General features: G+C 49.7%; 1 protein-coding gene across 1 annotated transcript in view; it reads right to left on the minus strand.

Annotated features, from left to right (window-relative positions):
- The window catches only part of Trpm4 (transient receptor potential cation channel subfamily M member 4), a 37,283-nt gene that overhangs the window by 16,149 nt on the left and 7,275 nt on the right, over positions 1–13,859 (minus strand). Inside the window, exons 7-16 of the mRNA XM_038313773.1 lie at positions 9,779–9,840; positions 9,458–9,649; positions 9,248–9,347; positions 7,334–7,446; positions 6,599–6,934; positions 6,337–6,465; positions 5,617–5,746; positions 5,390–5,535; positions 3,272–3,384; positions 2,922–2,999 (exon numbers count right to left, since the gene is read on the minus strand). Coding sequence (XP_038169701.1) covers positions 2,922–2,999; positions 3,272–3,384; positions 5,390–5,535; positions 5,617–5,746; positions 6,337–6,465; positions 6,599–6,934; positions 7,334–7,446; positions 9,248–9,347; positions 9,458–9,649; positions 9,779–9,840 — 1,399 coding nt within the window. The remainder of the gene's footprint in view (positions 1–2,921; positions 3,000–3,271; positions 3,385–5,389; positions 5,536–5,616; positions 5,747–6,336; positions 6,466–6,598; positions 6,935–7,333; positions 7,447–9,247; positions 9,348–9,457; positions 9,650–9,778; positions 9,841–13,859) is intronic.

The following is a 13,859-nucleotide window of genomic DNA, read 5'->3' on the forward strand; positions in this document are numbered from 1 at the left end:
ATGGAACATGCGACCAATCGGACTCTCTGAGGGTGGCTGATGGTGGAGGCTGACCGAGGAGCCAAGGACAATGGCGATGGGCTTGGTCTCTACGACATGGACGGGCTCTGTGTGAGCCTTGTCAGTTTGGTTGCTCACCTTCCTGGACCTGGGGGGAGTTGGGAGGACCTTGGACTCAACATAGTGTAGAGAACCCTGATGGCTGTTTGGCCTCAAGAGGGAGGGAGTGGGGGTGTGGGTGGAGGGGAGGGGAGGGAAGGGGGAGGAGGAGGGGAGGAGATGGCAATTTTTAATAAAAAATAAATAAACTGGAAAAAATGAAAAAAAAAAAAAACTGTTTTCGCGTTGGAACATAGAAGTAACTTAGTTCAGTGTTGCCTGTTTGGGTTAAGGCTTCACCCCAGCCCCTACCATCCATTTATCCAAAGAGTCTAGAATGTTTGGGTGGAAGGTCCATCCCAAGCCCTCTGCCCTGGAAGTTGCCTCAGTCCAAACTCTACCTTCCTAGAAAGTCCACCAAACAGTGACCCCTCCCCAGAGAGGCTCAAAACCACTCCCACAGGGTATTTAAACAGCAACCCAGAGAACAAACACATGGTTTTCTGGTCTTCTCTGTTTCCTCTTGGGGCTGGAAGGTCACCCAGGAGTGCTGATATCCATCAAACCTGGGCTTTTTCTAATTCAGTTTCATTTGGTCTGATTCGGATTATTGCGTCGGCAGAGATCTTATTGGGGACGCAGAAACTTTTTATTCCCAAGCTTTGGTCATTCATATCTGGTTCTAGAATAAGTTATCTCTTATTCCATTTGAGGTAACAGTGTGGGGAGTTGTGTGTATGTGCGTGCCTGTGCATGCATGTGTGTGTGCGCTTGCATGCATGCATGCATGTGTGGGTGTATGTGTCTGTGTTTGTGTTGAAAATTCCCAGCACCCACATGGCAGCTTAAAACCCTGTATAACTCCAGTTCCAGGGGATCCAACGCCCTCTTCTGGTCTCAGAAGGCAACTGCATTCACATGCACAGAGCCCACAACACAAAAATCCATAGACACATAATTAAAACCAAAATAAAATCTTTTAAAGCGTTTAAAGAGTTAATGCAGCACAGTCCACCAGTCTCTGGTCTTGGAGTCCTCCCTGCCCCAGGGCGTCTGAGTCACCTGCAGAACCAGCACTCCTAATTCTCCACAAGCACCTGGCCCCATTTCCTGACTCCTAACTCAGAAAGACACTTTTCTTTTCCGGAGCTGTTTGTTTGGCTACAATGTTTCCCTGATGATCTGCCATCTTCTCACTCGCTCTCTGAAGCACCCTCACCCCTTCCACCTTTCCACCCTGCCACTTGCTGCTTGCCAACCTCCATGGCAAAAGGATTTGCTTCCTCTCTCCGTCCTCCCAGTCCATTTCTAAATTATTTTATTATCCAGACTAAGAACCCGGATATGGGGAGATCAGAGGTCAATGTCTGATGTCTTATATTTATCACACGGCTCGATGGTTTGGCCACGCAGCCTGGCTGGCAGAACCCAGGCACTCTTGCGTCCCTGCCTCCCGGAACCAGTGCACGCAGGCATTGCCACACCCAGATGCTCATTGCAAGCCTGGAAATCTGAACTCTGGTCCTCACGCTCGTACAACGTATTTCCCTAGCTACCCCTTGCTGTTTCGTTTTGTTTTCCTGGAGGTTTTGTGTTGTTTGTTTGGCTCAGGGCCTTGGTAGGCTAGACATCACCCTACACATACTGAGTCTACACACAACATCACAAATGTCTGCTCTTCATGGACCCACCCTACACATACTGAGTCTACACACACAACATCACAAATGTCTGCTCTTCATGGACCCACACTACACATACTGAGTCTACACACACAACATCACAAATGTCTGCTCTTCATGGACCCACCCTACACATACTGAGTCTACACACACAACATCACAAATGTCTGCTCTTCATGGACCCACCCTACACATACTGAGTCTACACACAACATCACAAATGTCTGCTCTTCATGGACCCACCCTACACATACTGAGTCTACACACACAACATCACAAATGTCTGCTCTTCATGGACCCACCCTACACATACTGAGTCTACACACACAGCATCACAAATGTCTGCTCTTCATGGACCCACCCTACACATACTGAGTCTACACACACAACATCACAAATGTCTGCTCTTCATGGACCCACCCTACACATACTGAGTCTATACACACAACATCACAAATGTCTGCTCTTCATGGACCCACACTACACATACTGAGTCTACACACACAACATCACAAATGTCTGCTCTTCATGGACCCACCCTACACATACTGAGTCTACACACACAACATCACAAATATCTGCTCTTCATGGACCCACCCTACACATACTGAGTCTACACACACAACATCACAAATGTCTGCTCTTCATAGACTCACCCTACACATACTGAGTCTACACATACAGACATGACAAATGTCTGCTCTTCATGGAGAGTTGGGCAGTGGTGATGCACGCCTTTAATCCCAGCACACGAGAAGCAGAGGCAGGTGGATCTCTGTGAGTTTGAGGCCAGCCTGGTCTACAAAGGGAGTTCCAGGACAGACAGGGCTACACAGAGAAACCCCGTCTCAAAAAAACCAATATCAGAAAAACCCATTTCTCTCCATCATCAGGGAGTCTGGCATGGCCTTTGACTTGTGTGGTAAGCACCTTTTCCTGAGGGGCTACCGCAATGGTCCCAAGGGCCAAATTTCAATCAGTCCCTGAGTGTGGCCTTCTAGAAGCCACTGGCTCACTGAAGCTGCTCTCTCCCAGAAGTCCAGTTCCTTCTGCAGGCCTGGCTCCAGTGCTGATGGGAAGTGGAAGCCGACACAATCCCACAGTGGCACCCTCGCCCCATGGTGCTGGGGTGTCACTCACCCAACAGGGCCCGCTCCATTGATGCTGCTATCTATGTCGAAGTCGGGGTTCCTCTGTGTGGACTCCTCCTCTGACTTCCTGCCATCGGGGTGGGGGACAGGAACAGAGTGAGAAATAAAGAGGTCCTTGAGAAAGACCCAAACTTATTTTACCACAGTGTAGAGAGCTGAGTTGCCCTCCTGCAGAGCCTAAACACTAAAGAAATTGCCTATAGAGAAAAAGCCCAACAGCCCTCATCTTCCAGAACATTCCCTCCAGACACCGTTTCCAGGAAAGAGACCCTCTAGATGGCCAAGCCAGAGGGCAATGAACAGGAAGGGCTGCCGAGCTCCAGACCCCAGGGGACTCACCTGAAGGGAATGAGACGGGTGCAGATCAGAGGAGGGCAGAAGAAAGCGAGAAGCAGGGCCCAGATAGGGGTGGTGCTGTCCATCTCCCCCCACCACTTCTGTGTCAGCAGAGACTGTGGAGAGTGGGGACGTGTGCGCGTGAGTCTCCACACCGCACCCAACCCGAGAGAGTGTGCGCGTGAATCTCCACACAGACTGTGGAGGGCAGGGGCGTGTGCGCGTGAATCTCCACACCACACCCAACCCAAGACGAGCAAGCTTCTGCACAGGGTCTCAGCGGTTAGAGTTTGGGGATGGTGGTCAAAGGCAACCTCCTCAGCGCTGACCAGCAGAATGGAACAGCAAGCTTGCCTCAGACTCACAGATCCGTCTGCCTCTGCCTCCTGAGTGCTGGGATTAAAGGTGTGTACCACCACCTCCGACCAGCCAACTTTTCTTTTAATGCACATGGGTGTGTGGTGTGGCTCACTGCATGCATGTCTGTGTACTATTGTGATGGCTGAAGTTACGTTTTGTTATAAAACAAAAATGCTTCAAATTTGGCTCAAAAACTGTGGTAGTGGTCTTATTCTTGTCCTGCAGGTTTAACACTATGGGATTAACACTATGGGGTTAACACTATAGGATTATCACTATAGAGTTAACACTATAGGGTTAACACTATGGGATTATCACTATGGAGTTAACACTATAGGGTTAACACTATGGGGAAAACACTATGGGGTTAACACTATGGGTTTAACACTATGGGATTAACACTATGGGGTTAACACTATGGGATTATCACTATGGGGTTAACACTATGGGGTTAACACTATGGGGTTAACACTATGGGATTAACACTATGGGATTAACACTATGGGGTTAACATTATGGGCATGGTGACCAGATAGATAAGAAGAGGCACCGGATCCCATAGAACTGGGGTTACAGATGACTCTGAACAGCCATGTGGGTGGCAGGAATCAAACTCGGGTCCTCTGTAAGAGCAGCAGTGCCCTAACTGGTGAACCCCTTCCCCAGGCCCAGCGCAGCCGACTTTTATTGATATTATAGGGCAGACATTGTGTCAAGCACTTTCCATGGACCGGAAATTTAAGCCCAGAGGGTGAGTGCTGGTGTTTTCTCCTCTTTATACACAAGACTGGCCAAACACAAACAAACATAAACAGTATTCAGCAGAGCTGGAATCCATGAGGTTCACCACGGCGGAAAGCAGAGGGCTCTGGGCAATCGCCTGAAATGCCAGCTGAAACCAGCTCAGCAGGCAAGGCAGCATGGCCTCTTGTTGGGATAAACTCGACTTTCTGTTGCATGAACTGAACTTCACTGAGGCCGGGATTTCTGAGCTCCCTTCAGATCTCAGTTCCCGATACTGGTAGCTTTCAAAATGCTGGACTGTCAGGATTGGAGAGCGTGCTCTTCCACAGGGAGGGATTTCCTAAACCAAAGCATATCTCTGTCTATAGCTGGACGAGGAGAGCTATAGACAGTGTGAAGTAGGAAGAACTTCCTGGGGAGCTGGTGGCACTTCCTCTGGATGGAGAGGGAACAAAGACTTCCTGTGTGAGAAGCGGAACTTCCTGTTGGCAGCAACACTACTGGGGGCAAAAGTTAGAGACAGGCCTTGCTGTGGTAGCAGGTAGGGTTTCCTTGTGGAAAAACAGCTCATGAGACGGAGGCGCTGTTTTCCAAGGCAGTGGCTCTCAGCCCTCCTAACACTGGACCCTTTACACAGTTCCTCCTGGTGCGAGGACCCCAGCATCAAAGTTATCTCCTGTTACTAATTCTGCCACTGTTATAAATCATAATGTAAATATCTCATATGCAGCCCCTGTGAAAGTGGCAACCCACAGGTTGAGAACCACCGTTCTTTTGTTTATTTGTTTGTTTTTGTTTTTGTTTTTCGAGACAGGGTTTCTCTGTAGCTTTTTGGAGCCTGTCCTGGAACTAGCTCTTGTAGAGCAGGCTGGCTTTGAACTCACAGAGATCCACCTGCCTCTGCCTCCCGAGTGCTGGGATTAAAAGAGTGCACCACCACCGCCTGGCCAAGCCACTGTTCTAGGGACAAGTGGATTCCAGGGGTGGGGCTCAGGGTTGTCTGAGTCACATGCTCACCTGTACCCCATCCTGGGCAAAGAATGAACGGGCATCTGCCTGCATGGCAAGCTGAAGGCAGGTGGCCTCTCCCCACAGGGGACAGCGTCGAAGAAGCAGGCGGAACGCTCGTTCCTCACTGTTGTGGTAACATTCTCCAAAGAGGTCTGGGGACAAGGGAACCGGTGAGAACAGAAGGAGAGAGTGGAGGGTGCCATGCGTGCCCATAATACCCCTCCCCAACACACCCACGCTCATGCTCTCAAACTTGGCTGCCAGGTCCTTCCGCCGCGCAGTCTCCTCAGCCTCCCACTCTAGGCGAGCCATCACTCGGAGCAGGAGACATGCCCCCAGGGCAGAGGCCACTGAGTTGGAGCCCTGGAGAGACAGAAAGAGGCTAAGGGTTCACTCAGACAGACACTGCACGTTGCCATGAGCAGGGTCACTAGCATCATACCCAGGATACGAAATAGCTGAGTGGTGACTGGGAGCCCTGGGAGCGCTAATTTCATGGGTACTGAGTTGAGTCTGGGAAGACAGACAATTCTGGAAGTTCTGGGAGTAGACAATGGTTGTATATAACGTCATCACTGTTCTTAATAATTCAGAGTTGGGGGGCATGTCACATGTAGCATTCATGAGGTTGAGGCAGGAGACTCACAAGGTCCAGGCCAGCCTGGGTTACACAGGAAGACTGTCTCAACAAGACAAAACTAGGGTGGTGGCAGTACCCTTGGCAAGCTGCCTGTCTGGTAGGCACTATGCTTTGGGTTTAAGTCTCAACACCACATGAACCAGGCATAGTGCACATGTTCAAGAGCAACCTTGGTTAATAAGGCTAGCCTGGGCTATTAGGGTGACCCTGCCTCAAAACAAACAACAAAAGAGGCATGCAGTCTGGGTGAGGTCAGAGGTCAGTCAGCCTCCAGAGGCCAAGGTGAGGATTCCAGATGAGGATCAGCATTTACCTTCTCCCAGAAATAAATGGCCATCTGGGCTCTGTTCAACAACAAAGCCCAGATAAGCAGGTCACTCCAGGGGGCTTGTTCCAAGTTGGCATCCATAGGCATAGAGGCGCAGTTTAAAAGTAGTTGGGCCTGAAGGCAAACAGAAGCTAAACGTGGCCACAGCCCTGGGTTTACTGTACCCTCTCAGACACTGGCCCTCCCCATCTTACTACTCCATCTTTCCAAAGCCCTGCCCAGTGCACCCTCAGCCGATGGTCCTTACGCTCTCACTGCAGTCCTGGCCCAGCTGAGAGTCTCGGGTATTCCTGGCAGGGTACCTCGGCGCACACGTTTCTCCCAACAGCGTCCTCAGAACTTGCCCCACGTGGAACTCGATGGCCCCATCTTTTATAGGTGGAATTCTGCCGCCGCCACTGTGCGCTGCCTGGTCCAGGAGACTGCGGATGAGCGAGTTAGGAGACACAGCACTGTACAGCTGGGCCAGGCGCGGGGGCGTCAGGAAGTGGCCCAGGCTAAGGCCATGGGAGATGAGCAGGCGCACAAACTCAGGCCGGTCATTCAGCAGAGCGTCCATGAGAGAGGCCTCCAGGTGGAAAGACTGTGTGAGGGAAAGCATGGGACAGGATGAGCCGATACAGACGGCCAGGCAAACTCAGACAGAGGCCCAGTGCCACAGTGAAGCCGGAAGGGCAGGAGTGAGAGACGGATGAGGAAGCGAGTGGATGGGCGGGGCGATGGGCAGATGAAAGGAGCCGGTCTGCGGGCAGGAGTGGGAGGGAAATACGTCCCTGATGGGAGGATGGCTGGGTGGAGGGATAAATTTAGGATGATGGATGAATATGGGTGGGTAGAAAGGGAGACAAAGAGCAAGTCAGGGGCAGAGGTACAGCGATGAACAGGCAAGTGAGGGAAGACTGGACAGGTGTCCAGGAAATCAGCCAGGAAGGAAAGTGCACCCTGCTGCGGGGTCTTCAGTCCCTGGGTCCTGACGCCTCACCCGCCATTGGATGTCCCCGCGGAAAAGTTCACTTTGGGCAATGTCCACACGGTTCCAGGCCACAGCCAAACGCAGCTCATCCAGGTATGCTGAGGCCTCAGAGCTCCCACATGCTGGAAGAGAGGGGGAGGTGAGGGGGGGGAACATGACACACAACATCAGGTGGATGTCCACCCAGGGGAAGGGTGGGGATGTCAGGCAGATGTCCACCCAGGGGAGGCGTGAGGACATCAGGTGGATGTCCTCTTGGTGTTCTTTATCTATAAACTGAAGTCACAGTGACCCTCTTGACAATAATGTTAACAACGACAAGAAGAAGTTCTAAATGGTGGCCATTTTCAGCTTGTCCAGCTCTCCGTAAGGTTGATGGCTGGACCAACAGAGGTCCAAAGACAACCCCCCATTTTCATTTTGAAAAACAAAATATATCAAGAGTAGGACTTACTACTATCCTATAATTGCTTGTACGTTCTCCAAAGTGTCAAGAAAAGAAAACAAATGGTTGATGAACTCTTGCTTATTTATGGATGGATGGGCGAAGGGATGGGTAGACGGTGCATGAAGAGATTGTGGGAGAAGACGGTGTGGGTAGGTTGGAAGAAGGGACTGGTGAGTGGATGGATGGATGGATGGATGGATGGATGGATGGAGAGTTTGGTGGATCAGCAGGTGTATATCCCTTTTAAAAATTCCCTGTACCTTAACTTGGCATCATTTATCTCAAGAGCCTCCTGCCCCTACCCTTCCTGCTCTCCCTATTCCACACCACCTTTTTTAGGGTCAACTTGCTCAGCACCCCTCATGCCCCATCACCCAGCAGCCCCTGAGCCACCGTGCCATGCCTCCCCCATGCCATGCCTCCCCTGGGCCACAAGCATTCAAGTGCCATATCAATGCTCAATGCCACTGCAGTCTCCTGGTCTCATCTCCTAGTCAGACTGCCCTGCCTGCTCATGGGGGCCTCTCTAACACAGACTGGCCTTGGTGCTCCCAACCCTGCTTCTTAGGTAAAGCCACCAGATGCAGGACTAGTGCAAGTTGCTTTCCTCCCCCTGGGGACCACCCAGTCAGCAGCCTCTTCCACCAGCTCGCTTACAACCCACACCTACTAGCTCACCTCACAGAGCATTGAGATTTAAGAGGGATGGAAAGAGGAATACATGGATAGAACTGTTAACGGATGTGTCAATGCACAGTTAAAGGACTGCTGGATGGCTAATAATTAAAGGTGGATAGAAGGGTCTGGGTGGTGGTGGCGCATGCCTTTACTTCCAGCACTCTGGAGGCAGAGACAGGCAGATCTCTGTGAGTTCGAGGCCAGCCTCGTCTACAAGAGCTAGTTCCAGGACAATTAAAACTGTTACACAGAGAAACCCTGTCTCGAAAACAAACAAACAAAGGTGGCTAGATGGATATATCAGGGTGTGTGGGCGAAGGGATGGGTGGACATGTGAGCGGTGGGCAGGGGATGGGTGAAACGCACGGCTAAATGGCTGTATGGATGGGCAGACGGACAGGTAGAAGGATGACTGGACAGATATGTGTGGATGTGTGGATGCGTGTACGTGGACGGATAGGGGACGGGTAGGTAGATGATGGATGGGTAGGTGGGTGGTCGATGGGTGGGAGGCTGGATGAAAGATGGGGAGTGAAGGGAAAGAGACGGAAGAACGAAGGAGCGGGGGATAGATGAAGGCAGGAAGAGATTAATGGACATATGGGTGAGTGGATTCAACAGGGAAGTGTGGTTGAAAACAATGAAAGTATCTAGGGAAATTTGACTAACAGCATCAAGAAGAACCTAGGAAACAGGAAAGGTATGGAACACACAGGGGGTGTGGCCTTAGACTCAGAGCAGGAAGGAGGAGAGAGACTCACCAAACATCTGAGGTGACTATAGGAAGCCCATCCTACCTTTCACAAGTGCCCTCAAAACAATAGTCTCAAACTCCTCGGCGCCATCTTCGGTAGAATAGATGGTGAGCAGCTCTTTTCGGGTCATGATCCTTTCTACCTGTAGAACACAGAACTCGGGCGACCAGCCAAGACCTGTGGTCCCACCTGTCCTTCACCCTGCCAGCCAGGGTGCCCGGCTCTTCTCACCTTGGTTCCACAATGCCATACCTGGGCCTGCAGGACCTCGGGGTCTCCCTTAGGGAAATATCGCCTAATCCGATCTCGGGCTTCGCCTCTCCTGAGTCCCCCACTCCCTGGGGCCAGAGTGTCTTCCAGGGTCTCCACCAGGCAGTCTGCAGCACCGCCAGAGCCGGCCACCAAGAGGCAGGGGAGCTGAGCCTGGGTGGCATCCTCTATCCGCTTCAGGAGCAAGGAAAGAGCTAATCAGGGCCCAGCCCTCTGGTCTCCACATCCCCGAGATTCTGGTCCGTGGAGTCCTGGCCCTCAGCTCTCCTCCCACCTCAGACACAGGCACGCAGCTCCAAATACCTTCAACATCTTCTCATCACCATCGATGAGAAGAAGGAGTACAGGGATGTCAATTCCAGTCCCTGAGAGAAAGGGGAAAGAGAAACTTGGTCACCTTCTATCAATCTTTGCTGGGGGTGGGAAAGAACAACATTTCCCAGGAGTCCATAGAGCAGACATTATCCTTGTTCCAACCTTGTGGCCAATACTAGTGGGAAGAATTGTCATTCTTCTTATTCTTTAAATAAAAATTTAATTCTTGGGGCTGGAGAGATGGCTCAGAGGTTAAGAGCACTGACTGCTCTTCCAAAGGTCCTGAGTTCAATTCCCAGCAACCACATGGTGGCTCATAACCATCTATAATGGGGTCTGGTGCCCTCTTCTGGCCTGCGGCATACACACAGACAGAATACTGCATACATAATAAATAAATAAATAAATATTTAAAAAATTTAATTCTTTATTCTTTAAATAAAAATTTAAACTTTTTCTTACATTTACTTATATAATGTTGGAGGGAGGGGCTCACAAATGGGCGGAGGCCCAAGGACAATTTATGGGAGTCTGTCCTCTCAGTTTGTGGATACTGGGGATAGAACTCGGGTCATCAGACTTGACAGCAGGTGCCTTTACTTGCTGAGCCACCTCATTGGCCTGGGAAAATTGGTATTCTTTGTGAACTTTGAGGTGAGGAGGAGACTTTATGGGTTTTATTATTAAAATGTGTGTTTTGTATGGTGTGTATGTGTGTGTGTGATCATGGCAGGTGTGTACAGGTGTACATGTGCCATGTGTTTGTGTGGAGGTCAGAGGACAAGCTCAGGTCCTCACCTTCCACCTTGTTTTAGAGCAGGGTCTCTTGTTATACACCACTGCATACACCAAGCCAGCTGTCTCTGTGCCCCATCTCACCATAGAAGAGCTGGGGTTGCAGGTGTGGTCTGGGGTTGCAGGTGTGATCTGGGATTGCAAGTGTGATCTGGGGTTGCACATGTGAGCTGGGGTTGTACGTGTGAGCTGGGGTTGCAGGTGTGAGCTGGGGTTGCAGGTGTGAATGCCGCAGCCAACTTGATATGAATTCTAAGGCCCTCATACTTGCACAGCAAGCTCCTTATCTGCCAAGTCATCTCCCAGTATCCCTACCCACCCACCCCCATTTTTTTTCTTTTCCTAGAATTTGCTCTGTAGACCAGGCTGGCCTTAAACTCACAGAGATCTATCTGCCTCTGCCCCCAGGTGCTACGAAGGCATGTACTACCACCACCTGACATATTTTTTAAGATTTACTTATTTATTTTATAAATATAAGTGTTCTGTTGACTTTACACCAGAAGAGGGCATCAGATCCCATTGTGGATGTAACCACCATGTGATTGCTGGGAATTGAACTCAGGACCTCCAGAAGAACAGCCAGTGGTCTTAACCACTGAGCCATCTCTCCAGCCCCCACCTCAATATTCTTTAAGACAAAGCCTCACACATGCCAGTCTGACCTCAAACTCATTATAGAACCAAGGATGCCCCTGAACTTCTGATCCTTTTGCATTCACCTCTTGAGTGCTGGGGATGACATTTCAGCACTAGAAGTCAAGAGTGGTGCCTCCTAACTCCAGAAGGGAGGGGAGAGAGCTTGTGACCTGGACTCTGGCTCCTGAGTCAACTGTATGATTGGCTCAGCACTTCAAAGCCCAGGGAGGTGAAGGTTCAGGTAGAAAAGGAAGGAAATATAAATAGACAAACGATCTCAGCACCATAAAAATATTGAAAAATCTGGCAGTGAAAGATAAAGGTGATACGTGTCGGCTCTGCCCTCACCTAAACAAGACTACAACCTGCACAGGGCAGGATGCCCGGCTTCACACTGCCCGTCCTGGAGCTCCGCACTAAAGAAACAACACAAGAAAAGGAGCCAGATAAATTTAAATGTGTGTTTTCTTTTCTTGTTGCTGTTGGTTTAGGTTTTAGGAAACAGGACGCCACTCTAGCCCAGACGGGCCTCGATCTCATGTTCCTCCCGCTTCAGCCACACAAGTGTGAGTCACCACATCCAGCTAAATTAAACTTATTTCATGTATATCTGTGAGTCAGCTGATAACTTGCAGGAATTGAGTCTCTGCACCATGTGGCTTTCAGGGATTAAAACTCCAAACTTACTAGTTCCACAACCCCACATTCTTGATAAAAGAGAAAACAGCCACAAAGTAACAGTTATTGTGCTGTTTTGAACAAGAATGCCCCCATAGGCTCAGATATTTGAGTGCTTAGCCACCAGGGAGTGGCACTCTTTGAGAAGGATTAGGAGGTGTGGCCCTATAGGAGAATGTCACTCAGGCAGCAGGAAGAGAGAGTGACACTGGGCACCTAAAGGTTTTAAATGCTCAAGCCAGGCCCAGTGCCACTCTCTCTTCCTGCTGCCTGAGGATCTGAATGTAGAACTCTGTTTCTCCAGCACCATGTCTGTCTGTATACCCTCCGGCTCCCCTCCATGATGGTGGTAGACTACATTTCTGAAATAGTAAGCAAGCCCCAATTAAACACTTTCTTTTATTTATCTATTTTTTTATTTTGATTTTGATTTTTCAAGACAGGGTTTATCTGTGTAACAGCTCTGGTTGTCCTGGAACTCACTCTGTAGACCAGGCTGGCCTCGAACTCACAGAGATCAGCCTGCCTCTGCCTCCCTACCCTAGTGCTGGGATTAAAGGCGTGCACCACCACCGCCTGGCTTTTTTTTTTTTTAATGCTTTATTTTCTAAGAGTTTCCTTGGTCATGGCATCTCTTCACATAGATAGAACACTGTCTAAGATAGTAATGGATTCCTATCTGTGAAGCTCTGTACCCTCCCAGGCCACAGGAGAGAAAGAACCTATGGAGATGACATCTGAGCATGGGGACAACACACAAGCACACACATTCAGCACTGTTAATCTCTGCCACCTGTCCACTGGGAAAATTCCACACGAGAGATATCACCGAAACTACAAACTCACCGAGTCCACCTGCCTCTGCCTCCAAGCACTGAGATGAAAGGCGTGCCCCACTACATCTGGCAACTTTTTCTTTATGCCCCTTCTATGATTCAGTTGGTTAAGCTGACTTCAAACCGAAGATGACATTTATCTCATGATAAACGTCATGAGGGAAAGCCAAGCTCCAAGGTCACACCTTAACTCACAGCAGCCCCCTCTGGAAGCTCCCCGAGTGTTCACATACACTCAAAGGAGGATTTGGGGGAACACCTTTGGTTTCTGACTCTGTTTTCTGCTTAAGAATGCTCAGCAGGTAAATATATAGAGACATATATGTATCACAAAGTCCGAAAGCACCCAGAGTTGGAAACATTTCTGGTCCTAGGTATTTTGAATAAGGGAGCCTTGTGCTACGTTGATCCAGACACAAGGGAACAGGGATGAAGAGCATGCAGTTTCCAGGTGTCAGAGACACAGAGGGGATCCTCTGTGGTGACCGAGCTGGACGGTTCTGGGGCTAGTAATATTCTGTTTTTGAAATCTGGTTGCATGAGTAGATCCAGAGTTCAGTTCCTCCAATTTGTTACTCTGTGAGTTTTGTACCTAGGGAGATTACAAGACTATCTTCCGCCTTTTCTGTTTTCATTAAAACCAATTTTTTTTCAAGACAAGGTTTTTCTGTGTAGCCCCAGCCATTCTGACATACAGGGTGCCCTTGAACTCAGAGATCTGCCTGCCTCTGCCTCCCAAGCACCGAAGTTAAAGTTGTGCACCACCACCACTGGAAAAAACAATTTAAAAAAAAACTTGTGTATGTGTGTACATATATGTGTCTCTATGTGAGAGTCATGCTTAAAGAGGCCAGAAGAGGGAGGGGGATCCCCTGGAGGAGGCCAGAAGAGGGAGGGGGATCCCCTGGAGCTAGAGCTTCAGGCAATTGTGAGACAACCAAAGTAGGATCCCAGGCAGCAAGCTTGCTTAACTGCCGAGTCATCTCCTCACCCTCCCCTTTCTGTTCATTTAATTACATTTATTTACTCCTTTATTTATTGAGAAAAGGTCTTTTTCTTTAGTTCCTGTGTAGTCCAGACTGGCCTTGAATTTACCGAGCTCTGCCTACCTCTGCCTCCTG

The sequence above is a fragment of the Arvicola amphibius genome, chromosome 12, assembly GCF_903992535.2.
Source record: "Arvicola amphibius chromosome 12, mArvAmp1.2, whole genome shotgun sequence".
NCBI classification, from domain to species: domain Eukaryota; kingdom Metazoa; phylum Chordata; class Mammalia; order Rodentia; family Cricetidae; genus Arvicola; species Arvicola amphibius.